Here is a 13,806-nt window from a genome sequence, read left to right as displayed (position 1 = left end):
ATTTCGCCATCGAGAATTTGATATGAATAATCTCAAAGCTGGAATGCTGCGCTTTGCAACAATAGACGTGAAACTTGTGGTGAGAAGCAGTAGCAGTCGTCAGAAGTGAGCAGAGAAAAAGGTACTCCTCTCAGAAAGCGTACAAATAAAGATCATTTTAGCTGTTTAATTACTATTTGGAGCATTGGGATCGCTGGAAGAGGGCTTAATTAACTATTTTTTGTGAAAACCAAAAATGACATTTTTTACTTCTTTTGCCTGTAGCTCAAAATTAGATGGTGTGCATACCGACTCATTTTGCCAGAACGGTTGACAAATAATCTTAAGTACTCAATTTATCACAATATTGACTAATTTCACAAAATCAATTATTTTGTACTATAAGGCATTAGATAATTTAACAAATGAATAAAGATTGATTAATACGTACATCATTTCCCCACATGGTGAGCTGGATGACTTTGCCGGACATGTCCATGAGTTGGATGTTCCTCTTGGAAACCTCACGACTGTTCTTGGTCGTGATGCGCGTCACATCCTCTGTGTTTTTGCACACCCCAATCACATCTGCAAACACACGCCACACGGGTTTACAACACTGCTACTCCCCCCAATTTACCAACAGTAAATAGGTTTGGGATGGCTATACCACTCATCCAGAATGTAATTCCACAACACCCGCCATCGCTCCATTACAGCGCGCCATCTTAATCCTCTCATATCAGACACCGTTATGAATCATTTAGCTGCCATTAGGAGCGTTTCACAAATCACTGCCAGCACCTGACTCAAATCTCGGATAAGAAATACGCCTGCTGCACCTCGGCGTGCTCCGACTGCCATTACCATAATTAGAGGCATGCTTATTGACTCTTCATTCTACCAGTGACAGCATCTTTCTGCTCTGGTTCTGCTAGAACCCGACAGGGACACAAAGTCAATCTGCGCCACAGGCCATTACTGTCATAAGCATTATTAATACTGCGTTCATCATCAACGTTATAATTACCACAACCTCCTGGGTCTCAACACATTTGTTACGGAGAGCCGCACCACTGTCTCCATCGCAGTTAATTATTAAAACTGCTGGTTATTGATGATGCCAATCGCACAGGCCGGGGAAGACACTCACCTACGATGGTGTCTTTCTCACGGGACTCCAGGTCAGCAATGGAAACAAATTCGCACTGCACCATGGGGACATCGTGGCTGTCCTCGCATGGGATGATGCTCGTCTCGCCGTTTAGAGTCATCTCATAGTCATTCTTAAGGGAAGAGAATTGTTTGTTGGCAATCTTCAGGGTGCCTTTTGAGATGTAGTAGACCTGAGGACAACAAGAGGGATGAATCAGGTCACAGTATCAACATACTTTATCCACCTTCTTTAACTTAAAAGTAATTAGCCGCTATAGGGAAATAAGAAGTAAAGGGTAAAACTGTTTGCACTACAATCCAGTGTGTTCATAATTAAGATAATACATAAAATAATAAAAAGACACCAATTTGCAATATCATACACCAAAACAAGCTGTTTTGTACAGCTAAAAATAGCTCAATGAGGATGAGAGCGGAAGTCAGATCCATAAAATGTATGAATCGCTGTTTCATGTTAAACAAAGCAATTAAAATTTGGGATGTTAAGATGTCCACATCAAAAGAAATTTACAAAAGTGATTATTTTTGTCCAAAGCACATTAAATGTAAGTATAATGTCTACTTTTAAGGTTTCAAATAAGGTTTTGGCGAATAAAATGTCAAAATTTGGTTGAAATAATGTTACATTGGCGTTCAATGTAACAGTATTTATGTAAAAATGCAAACAACATGCTTATTCTGATTTGTACATACTGACATCTATAAAAGAATAAGGGAGAACACAACAAATTAGTATTTGAGTTGAGTAGAAAACCCTAAAACGATTGCTTTTATATTATTAGTAACAGAAAGGCAAACATAATACTTTCTCGTTTGCGACAGCATTCAGCAAATATGCATTTGTCACTTAAATCTTTGAACGACTAATGAACATTAAATTTCACAAGGCTTACTAACTTAATTGAATCTAGTTGTGAGATCTTGTGATGTTGTAATCTGTATAACAAAAAAAAAAGAAAAAAGTTATCTAAAGTATGTTTATTTTACACATGTATTTTTTGATCCATTTTTTAAACTATTTCAAATTTCTTGAATATTAGTTAAAATAGATAAAATTATATCAGCTTCATATCGGCCACCCTGCTTTCAAAGATATCACATCGGCTGTCAAAAAAAAAAAAAATATTGGTCAACAATATTGGTCGACCACTACATATGTGACCCTGGACCACAAAACCAGTCTTAAGTCGCTGGGGTATATTTGTAGCAATAGCCAAAAATACATTGTATGGGTCAAAATTATTGATTTTTCTTTTTTGTCAAAAATCATTAGGAAATTAAGTAAAGATCATGTTCCATGAAGATTTTTTGTAAAATTCCTACTGTAAACCTATCCAAATGTAATTTTTGATTAGTAATATGCATTGTTAAGAACTTAATTTGGACAACTTTAAAGGTGATTTTCTCAGTATTTTGATTTTTTGCACCCTTAGATTTCAGATTTTCAAATAGATGTATCTCAGCCAAATATTGTCCTAACCTAACAAACCATACATCAATAGAAAGCTTATTTATTGAGCTTTCATGTGATGTATATATCTCAGTTGTGTAAATTTTAACCTTATGACTGGTTTTGTGGTCCAGGGTCACATATAATAAAACCAAAAAGAAAGTAGGCCTTACTTTTCCCTGCTCGATGAGGGTGTAGAATTTGTCCACCTCGTTATTAAATCCAGTTGCTCTGATCTCCCCCTATAATGAATAAAAAGCAAGATGTTATTGCATGTTAATATTCTCAAGTTTCTATTCTGACCACTGCTGATAAATGCTTACGCTTTCATCCACAAGCTCCATGGAGAAGAGCTTCCCATCCCCTCTGGAGTTACTCCACGTGCGGATGGCGCTTTTGTTGGTGACTCTGGCTCTGACAGTCCATCTGAAAAAAACACAATCTTATGAATTTTGCCTGACACAATATGCCACATGATATACAATGGTCAATTGGGTTGGAAAGAAAAATATACAGGGGTGAAGATTTGAGACTGACTTTGACTGGTATGGATTGAGGCTGGCAATGGGCACGACTTTAGAGCTGCCTCCAGGAGTGTTGGGGGCAGCCATGGCCTTTTTTCCGAAGCTTGGAGCAGAAGGTCTGTTCATTGAACCTAATGAGATTAAAAGAGAAAACCACACATCACAGATCAACGAAGATCTATAATAGGGTAGACATAGTCAGACACCTAGAGAACAATTTTGAAATAATGACCGACTGTAATGACACAACACCTCTGAAATCTGAATCTTATGTGACAATCTCGAAAGTGTGAATTAAAACGGCTGTCGAATATAGATTGTGACGCCACACTGAAGTTAAAAATGTCAAAGAAGATTAGACTCTGTGCTAAAAATACATAATTAAAAACATCTTCAAACGCTTTTAGATAACAAAAATGGGTATTGGCATGTTAAAAGGAAATTAAGACTTTCTATTTGTAGGGATAAAAATTACATTAAAACAACAGAAAGCAGATTATGAATTCTCACATCAAATGCAAGGTCACAAGCACAACTTGAGGGCTAGACCTTCTGGTGTTTCCACTAATCTATATTTATTTATATATTCCTTTGTAAAGTAATATTACAGCCCTCCTCAACAAATCACAACAATAAAATTTGACATTCAGCACAGAACAAGTTACACATTCAAGTTTAATACTTATGGCTATAAGTTGGATCAAATCCCTGACAAGTGCAAGCAACTGCCTATTATTAGTCATGATATAAATAGTTATGCTTGCCTTAAAAAGCACAACTAGCAGTGATATAAATAAATCATATACAGGCATTCATTAGCACAGTAACTAAAGTGATAGCACACCAGCTGCAATATGATTCTTACCTTTTCCACTGCTGTTCTACTTCATACTCTTTTTACAACCAAGCATATCAAGTTTAAACACTTTCCAACACAGTGCAAAGTGTAAAGTGAACAAAAAGAGTTGGTTGGTTTAATTAGTTCATTCATTAGTTCACCTAAAAACCGTTGGCCAGTGGTTTGTTTTCAAATCAGTTACCATAGTTACAATTAGTTTATCATTTAAAGGTCCACTGAAGTGCTTTTAAACATGCAGCGTTATTCTGTGTTGACATAATTTAAACAATCTCATCCACATCGCTATACACAGGACACTTATGTTTTATAATTCAAATGTGTCAGATAAGTTTTGTGGTCTGCGCTGACTCACACACATGATTTGCTCCATGCTATCGTGTCTCAGGACCGGAGCAAGCTGTGTGCATGCTGCGGCAGTTCGTGTGACAACGTGAAACCAGACTTCAATCGCCCCAACTAGGCATGTGCCGGTATCAAATTTTCATGCTGCGATTAATTGATTGAGCTTTTATCACGGTATACGGTATTATCACAATATTTTAATTGCTCAGGAAAAATGGATGGAGTGGTGGTGGTGGTGGGGGAGGGAACAACTTGCATTAAAAAAACAACTTGTATTACAATAGGTGTAATTGCGATTGTCAAAACATTTGGTAACTAAACAGAATTTTACACAATTTTCACGATTTCAATTCTTGGGATTTGATTTCAATCTTGATTCAATATGGACTCTTTGGATAAAAATTAGGTAGGCTACAGTAGATAGCCTACATATAAATTTTTCTCAAGAAAAAAAAATATATCTCACATAATGCTGTAAACATACAGAGAGCCCTGTCAGCTGGTAGTATTAAAGGTTAAAAATTAACAAATTAAATTAAATACAATTTTGTTTTCATTATAATAACAATTAAATAACAAGTAAAAATATAATGCAAATGTAATATAGTGCATATATTTAGCAAAATACTCCTCTATAGCTATTTTTTTTCTAGTCAACTAAGGTAAATGTAACGTTCTGTGACATAATTGTTCACCTGCAGTTTTATTGACCTCTTTCCGTGGGTTGAAAAACACTGATTGATCGATATTATGTAGGCATATCTTTCGGTAAAGTTGTACTGTATCTTTAAATAAAAAGTAACAGATGATCGGTTTACTTGAACTGAATCCCTACAGCGATCGGTCACGTCACATTTACAAGCACCAAAACGGTATTTATTGTCTGAATTTCGTAATAAAATGGACAGAACCTGAGAGCTGAGAATTGTTTTCATATCAAAAGTAACCTGCTCTGTTCTAGTAGTCTGTCGGTCTCCATGTTCTCTTTGCTCCGTGATTTTTCTCTGTGTGAGAACATGGATGCGTGGCGCGAGAGCGTGTGAGAAGTGTAAATTGCGTGAGTCTCACGCTGAATGCGTAGAGTTGGCAGCCCTGCTTTTAAAATGGGAATAAATCGTCGGCAGTGTTCCTCCTTCCGCCATGCTCCTTCTCCGTGTGAGGATTGTTTACATTAGACTAGAGTGCGCACTGCGCCGCATGCGCACAGTGCTTCTACATGTGGGGATTGTTTACATTCAGAGTGCGCACGTGTTTCGCGCAGCATATACACCGTGTTTGTTTAAGCGGTTGATGGAAAATAAGCTAATGCGCGTTCTATAAATATAAATTCTGATCTATTATTTTTCACGGTATTTTGAAGTGCCCACGATAACGATATCGTGCATATTCATCACCGCGATTTATTGCATTACCGAATACCGGCACATGTCTAGCCCCAACAAAATGCATATTTACACTTTTTAAATCATTCCCTATCCCCTGGATTCTAGAGAGCATTTGATTGGACAGAAAGTTTGATGAGAAGCTGAAGTGCAGGGTGATGTCATCAAAATTGTTGATCCATATTGGCGGAAGTTGGAGACTTTTTTTTTTGAATGCTTATATCTTCTTAATCCAAGTGTGTGCACTTGGATAGGTTAAATGCAGAGCACAAATTCCTAGTATGGGTTACCATACTTGGCCTCACTTCACCTCATTTCCTTTCCTTTCCTTAATGTGAACTTTGTCATTAGCTGTGTCTCATTTAGAAGGCTGCGCCCTCCGGAGGTCGAATCCTCTGGAGGTTGCATCCTTTGTAGGATGTGTAAACGAAGTGTCCTCAACTTAGAAACAAACAAGATGGCCTTTGTAGGACGGGCGGAAAAGGAAACAGGATTTATCACGTTGCTATGCCAACACATTTAGAGCATTGTTACGCTCTCACATTACTTAAATTAAGGAACAAAGTTCATCTGTTAAGATAAATTAAGAACAAAGTTTATCCATTTTTACTGATTTAAATTCTAAACACCACATCTTTGCTCGTGTGTATACATCTGCCAGTGCCGGCATTTTTTTAAATTAACGACAGTTGTTTGCAACACAAAGAATTGTGGGTTATCTGTAGTGGCAAAGGATACACCTCATGCATCCTTCGAATTTCTGTGAAAGAAGGGCGCATTCTAAGGTCGCATTTGAAGTGACCTACTTGCTTTTCTGAAATGAGACAGCCTCGATGACGTATGCAGCCTTCGAATGCGACCTCCGGAGGGCGCAGCCTTCTAAATGAGACACAGCTATTGTTTTGGAGCCCACTAGTTTACAGATAAGGTTAACATTCATACTAAGAGCCAAAATTCATTTTTGATTTCATGGGGACTTTAAAGGAGAAGTTCACTTCCAGAACAAAATTCACAGATAATTTACTCACCTCTTGTCATCCAAGATGTTCATGTCTTTCTTTCTTCAGTCATAAAGAATTATGTTTTTTGAGGGAAACTTTTTAGGACTTCTACCCATATAGTGGACTTCCATGGTGTCGGCGAGTTTGAACTTCCAAAACGCAGTTTAAATGCAGCTTCAAAAAGCTCTAAACGATCCCAGCTGGGTCTTATCTAGTGAAACGATTGGTTATTTTCTAAAAATAAATTACAATTTTTAACTTCAAATGCTCATCTTGTCTAGCTCTGAGTGTACTCTGTGTATTCCAGTTCAAGACAGTTAGGGTATGTCGAAAAACTCCCATCTCATTTTCTCCTCCAACTTCAAAATCGTCCTACATCGCTGTTTTACCTTTTTTTGTAAAGGGCGTTTTATCTACTTTGCACGTTTACTTTGTAAACACTGGGTCGGCACTTCTGCGGGCAATGTAGGACGATTTTGAAGTTGGAGGAGAAAATAAAATGGGAGTTTTTGACCTACCCTAACTGTCTTGAATCGTAATACACACAGTACACGCAGAGCTAGACAAGACGAGCATTTGAGGCTAAAAAGTATATAAATTGTAATTTTATTTTTAGAAAATAACTAATTATTTCACTAGATAAGACCCTTCTTCCTCAGCTGGGATCATTTAAAGGCCTTTAAAGCTGCATTTTGGAAGTTTAATCGTGCAGGCACCATAGAACTCCACTATACAGAGAGAAATCCTGAAATGTTTTCCTCAAAAAAAAAAAAAAATCTCTTTATGACTAAAGAAAGAAAGACATTAACATCTTGGATGATAAGTGGGTGAGTAAATTATCTGTCATTTTTTGTTCTGGAAGTAAACTTCTCCTTTAAGGCTATGGCCTTAAATTTAACTTTAATATGTCAGCACTTTAAGGAACTATAAGTATCTTGGAAATGTGTCATATTCTCATATATATTTGTTATTTGTGAATATATTTGTTATTTTAGTAATCATGTAATATTTATAATCTGAAATACAATCAATTCAGAACTATATAACACAACTGACAGCAATGCTAAAAACTGAACACATTTTTAAGTTTATTGGTAACACTTTACAATAAGGTTCATTAGTTAAACATTAGTTAATGTATTAACTAACATGAACTAACCATGAACAATACATTTGTTACTGTATTTACTAATCTTCATTAACGTTAGTTAACGGAAATACAGTTGTTCATTGTTTGTTCATGTTAGTTCACACTGCATTAACTAATGTTAACAAAATTTTAATAATGTATTAGTAAATGTTGAAATTAACATTAACAAAGATTAATAAATGCTGTATAAGTGCAGTTCATTATTAGTTCATGTTAACTAATGTGGTTAACTAATGAACCGTATTGTAAAGTGTTACCAGTTTATTTCCATACCATCACTTCCATTCTGAGGCTGTAATGGACGCATATTTGGAGCTGGAGCTGCATTCTGTTGTGGCTTTGACTGGCCTACAACACACACACACAAAAAAAAAAATCAGACATGGCAGGAAAATAAAACATTGAGCATAACTAATATGTTTCCATAAAATTTGATATGTCAAATGTACTCTCACCCTCCACATAAGGAGTTGGGTCTCCAATTTTTCCTGCCATCTGGTCAGCAGACTTCATCACTTCCATGTCCAGTATAACCACCACACGTCTGTGTACAACATCAAACACAAAAACTTGATAATATGCATTAATAAACATATGCTGTTGTTCAAAAGTTTGATATCAGTAAGATTTTTTTAAAGAAATACATTTTTCATTCAGCAAGCATCCAATAAACTGATCAAAAGCAGTACAAGACATTTATAATCTAACACGTTTTCCCATTTCACAAAAACATTGACCTTTCAAACTTTCTATTCAGTAAAACATACATCACAGTTTCCACCAAATTATTAAGTAGCTCAACTGTTTTAAACATTGATAATAATAATATGAAATCTTTGAGCACTAACTCATCTCATCAGGATTATTTCTGAAAGATTATGTGACATTAAAGACTGCAGTAGTTGGCTACTGAAAATTTGCTTTGCCATCAAAAGAACAAATGAAATTTAAAAACATTAAACATCAAATTGCAATGATATTTTAATATTGTAATGATTACTGCTTTTTGGCAATAAATAAAACCAGACTTGGGGAGTTAAGATGCTTCTTAGTTCTTGCAGAAACATAAAAAAAATAACTGTATACATTAAGAATAGCCACAGAGACACAAAATCTATTAAACATCCTAATAATAACAACCGAAAATCAAGAAATTCTTACCGTCCATCTTTCAGAACATTAGTGACGCTCCTTTTCAGCATACACACACAGTTAGCAGCCAACTGGTTTTGCTCAGCCATGGGATTGAGCTGCGTGGAGAGCATGAATGCTGGATGCAAAGGGGGAAAATGGACAAAAGCTATTAAAGAACACATGGTGTCGGGTTATTTGCATTTTTATACAACAGCTAGGGTTTGCATCCCAATGATATCACAACATTATATCTTAATGACTAAGGAACACAAACATCACTCACTCTTAACTTTCCAATGTCTTAAAATTCCATGTCCAAATTATTCCAATACAGGCTTTCAAACACATAACCACCTAACATAGACATTTACATGTGTATCTAACAAAAATATTGCAGAAATATGTGACCATGGACCACAAAACCAGTCATAAGGGTCACTTTTTTATAATAAATAAGCTTTCCATTACCGTATGGTTTGTCAGGATAGGACAATATTTGGCCGAGATACAACTATTTGAAAATCTGGAATCTAAGGGTGCAAAAAAAATCTAAATATTGAGAAAATCACCTTTAAAGTTGTCCAAATTAAGTTCTCAGCAATGCATATTACTAATCAAAAATTAAGTTTTGATATATTTAGAGTAGGAAATTTACAAAATATCTTCATGAAACATGATCTTTACATAAGAAAAACATCATTTTGACCCATACCATGTATTTTTGGCTATTGCTACAAATATACCCGTGCTACTTAAGACTGGTTTTGTCGTCCAGGGTCACATATATAGTTTTGCAGCTGTTTTGCAAAACAAGTCCAAAACAACATCCTGGACATCAAAACTTTAATCGATTTAAAGGACAGACATCTAATTAAATTAAAGACATCGGAAAACTAATCAAACTTACAAGACATAGTGTGCAGCCCATCACTCATCATAAGACGGAAACGGGACAGACCATTTCCCCCATCAATCTTACGAATGTTCTGGAAAGCATATTTAACAGAATTAAGTTGACTAGCATGAAAATAAATGGTTTAGTACTGTAATCAAACAAAGAAACGAAAGCGTAAACTTTCAAAAGTGTAAGTACATGAAACATGAACTAATCACTAATAAAAATTACTGATATGATCAATGAAAAACAAGAAACAAAACAGTCTGATAGACCTAAAATTTCAGTTTAGGCATACTGAAATGTTATAAATAATGACTTTAAAATATAAACGTTATATATATACTATTTATGTCTTGACATGGTCATCTATATTTTAAAAAAATGTAGAAACAAAATAACTTGATTAACTTGAAAACACTGCAAAAACAAAAATCTGGCATTTACCACACACTGCAGAACAGGGTTGCTGACTTCAACTCCTTTTGTCAGGGACTGAAAAGAAAAAGTGCACAAACATTTATGAATACATTAACTTTTCCAGCATTACCATATAAATCAGATCAACAATATTAGCAAATTCAGATATCTCACCCACATTCAAAATACGGTAAAGAAAAAATAAATACTATTTCATGATCCATTTTCCATCTACGATGATTCTGACTTTCCAATCGTATGCTCATCTTAATATTTTAATGCACAAACTATTCAATCAACTAATGCATGTAACTTATATAATGAGTTTCCATTGGGCGGACAATATAAACAGTCTGTGGACTTGTACTGTAATGTGTTAAAATTGTAATCATTTCATTTAACCTCGTTACAGTTAAGTCATGCAATCGTGAAAAAATAACTTAATGAAACATTAAAAGCAATAATAATCTGATTTTGTTTTACTGTCATAGTGCCAAACCGCAGGATGAAAACTTGCTGGCTAACGCACTTAGCAAGCTTATGTTTGCAAAGGTGGAAATAATGCTGCTGGCTTATTCTTACCTCAATTGCCCCTTCTGACAATCGAACAGTCATATTTTCACAAAAATATTGCGAAACGAAGAGTAAACCTTGTAGTAATAATACACAACAACAACCGTCTCTGGAATTCAGCAGTGTCCTGTCTCCTCGCGCCAACTCACTCCAAACGCGCGAAAGTGCGACACACGATGACGTGTTTCCTGTTACAAAACCACTTCCGCTGAGCTTCAAAATAAATATGACAGTAAGCAAACTAGTATTAATGCCGCTTTGATACACTAAAAGGTCTTTGGTTTTTGTTTGTATGTTGAAGACCATTTGATCTGGCCCAGGTTTGTTCTATTTAAACTTTTTGTAACAAACAGTTTTTCCATACACCCGTTTTCTGTTAATATACTCTAGGTTTTGTGCTCTGTAATAAGATAAAACAAGAAAAGCTTATTTAATTAATAGATTTAACTGTGTCCTGTACATTTTGACCTGTGTTTATTTAAAATTGTAAATAATCTAAAGTACACTACCAGTCAAAAGTTTTTGCACAGTATGATTTTAATGTTTTTTTAAGTCTCTTCTGCTCACCAAGCCTGCATTTATTTGATCCAAAGCACAGCAAAAACTAAAATTGTTAAATATTTTTACTATTTAAAATAACTGTTTTGTATTTTAAAATGTAAATTATTCCTGTGTCATTGCTACAGTCTTCAGTGTCACATGATCCTTGAGAAATCATTCTAATATGATGATTTGCTGTTAAAGAAACATTTTTATTAGGGCCGGGACTTTAACGCGTTAATTTAGATTAATTAATTACACAAAAATAACGCGTTAAATTTTTTTTAACGCATTTTAATCGCACTTAATTTTGCACCGCGGAACGTTTCTCACTGGATGAGTTTCAGCGGACCGATTATACTGGAGCACCAACTAGCGTTCAGACAAAGGAATGCGCATATCACCGCAGCACATCGAGCCTCAAGTATCACCTCAATGCTTTTACAGAAGGTCTACCTAACTATAGGGTACCTGAATTTCTGAAATCTAGGCTAGTATATTTCTAAATATCCCAGTGTTTCCCCTACCATTATCTTAGGGGGGCGCGTTTACAATGTCTCCTCCAAGAAAACACGGACTGGATCGCGGACTCCATTCATAAAAAACGAATTTACTATAGCGCGGAATGCCACGTAAATTCGTCGATTTTTGGATTGATAAATCAAAAGTTGGTCTGTCACTTAATTCAAATCGCGATATGGACTAGTATCTGTGAAAACTGAAATGCAAAAAGACCGTTTTAATATGAATCCTGCATGTAAAGTTTGCCTCTTTATGTTAGAATGGCAGAGACGCTTTTTTTTTTTACTGCACGCGTGATGCTCCCGTTAATTTTTGGCATTTGCATCTCAAATGAACAGATAGACTCAATCTCCAAAGCTACTGTCAGTGTCACTTTTACCGTTTCATTTGAGAAAACTAGCATCATATCATACTTTACACACAGAAACTTCACGGCAACCTGTTAAAATAAAAGTACGGTTTAACATGAAACAGAATAATATTCCTATTTAAATAATTGACAAAAAGCAATATATATGATAAAAAATAAATATAACAACAAGATTAACCACTTAATTGTAGAAAAAAATACTACGATTTTTATTTAAATATTAAATTATTATTATTTATTGTTTTTAACAGCAAACCTCTGTTTGTTTGCCAAAAATTAAAAAGTTTTATTTTCATTTGATTAAAAATAAATAAATGTTTATGCTTTCAGTTGATTATGAGAAAAATTTAAACACAAGAATTTCTTTAGAAAAAAAAAAATAGCAAAAGATTGTAAAGCCCTATTGTTCAAAATGTTAAAATAGAGAGTTTTGGATTTATTTTTTCACTGAGATAAATGTTTTCGTTATTACACAAAGTAGGGTAAAGTACCGAGAAAAAAAGTATGGAAACCTAGGGGAAACACTGTATCCTATTGCTACACTTAATGGCAATATTGCACTGGTCTGTTGCACTTGGTTGAACAAAAATAAACAGTATTTTGTTGCTTAAGTTTATGTGTTCAGTCATTATTCAATGGTATACTAAAAATCCATATGAAAAAACTTACTTCTCACTGTTTTCAGGTCAAATATTTATATGCGATTAAAATGCGATTAATTTCGATTAATTAATTACAAAGCCTCTAATTAATTAGATTAATTTTTTTAATCGAGTCCCGGCCCTAATTTTTATTATTATCCCTGCTGAAAAACAGCTAAAACCAGCCTAGGTTTTAGCTGGTCAGCAGGCTGGTTTTAGAGGGGTCCTAAAAGAAGACCAGCTAAACCGGCTGGTTTTAGCTGTTTTTTTTTTTTTTTTTGTTTGTTTGTTTTTTTTTTTCAGCAGAGATAATAATAAAAATGTTTAAGCTGAAAGTAGCTGGTTTTAGCTGGTCTCCGAGCCTGGCTAGGGTGGTTTTAGCTGGTGGTCTCCCAGCCTGACCAGCCTGGGGACGTGGCCAAAACCCATCTAAAACCAGCCTGCTGACCAGCTATGACCAGCTAAAACCAGCCTAGGCTGGTTTTAGCCATTGTTGTTGTTTTTTTTCAGCAGGGTTATCAATATTTAAAACATGTTTTCAGGATTCTTTGATGAATAGAAAGATCTAAAGATTTTGTAACATTATAGCAAGGATGCTTTAAATTGATCAAAAGGGATGATATAGACATTTATAATATTACAAAAGATTTCTATTTCAGATAAATGCTGTTCTTCTGAATTTTCTATTCATTAAAGAAACCTGAAAAAAAAATTCTACTCAACTGTTTTCAACATAATAATAAGTGTTTTTTATATATATATATATATATATATATATATATATATATATTAAAAATGTACTGTTTTTGCTGTACTTTGGATCAAATGCAGGCTTGGTGAGCAGAAAA

The 13,806-nt window shown here is 34.8% G+C and overlaps 1 protein-coding gene across 1 annotated transcript in view; it reads right to left on the bottom strand.

Annotated features, from left to right (window-relative positions):
- The window catches only part of rpa1 (replication protein A1), a 39,669-nt gene extending 28,616 nt beyond the window's left edge, over positions 1-11,053 (bottom strand). Inside the window, exons 1-11 of the mRNA XM_073817746.1 lie at positions 10,895-11,053; positions 10,340-10,387; positions 9,905-9,983; positions 9,025-9,133; positions 8,319-8,407; positions 8,137-8,211; positions 3,143-3,260; positions 2,929-3,031; positions 2,779-2,847; positions 1,133-1,325; positions 431-567 (exon numbers count right to left, since the gene is read on the bottom strand). Coding sequence (XP_073673847.1) covers positions 431-567; positions 1,133-1,325; positions 2,779-2,847; positions 2,929-3,031; positions 3,143-3,260; positions 8,137-8,211; positions 8,319-8,407; positions 9,025-9,133; positions 9,905-9,983; positions 10,340-10,387; positions 10,895-10,927 — 1,053 coding nt within the window. The 5' untranslated portion in view covers positions 10,928-11,053. The remainder of the gene's footprint in view (positions 1-430; positions 568-1,132; positions 1,326-2,778; positions 2,848-2,928; positions 3,032-3,142; positions 3,261-8,136; positions 8,212-8,318; positions 8,408-9,024; positions 9,134-9,904; positions 9,984-10,339; positions 10,388-10,894) is intronic.
- Between the last annotated feature and the right edge of the window lie 2,753 nt (positions 11,054-13,806).

The sequence above is a fragment of the Garra rufa genome, chromosome 14 (assembly GCF_049309525.1).
Source record: "Garra rufa chromosome 14, GarRuf1.0, whole genome shotgun sequence".
In the NCBI taxonomy this organism is placed as follows: Eukaryota; Metazoa; Chordata; class Actinopteri; order Cypriniformes; family Cyprinidae; genus Garra; species Garra rufa.
Note: the sequence above shows the minus strand (reverse complement) of the source record. Positions and strands in the feature narration are given on the sequence as shown.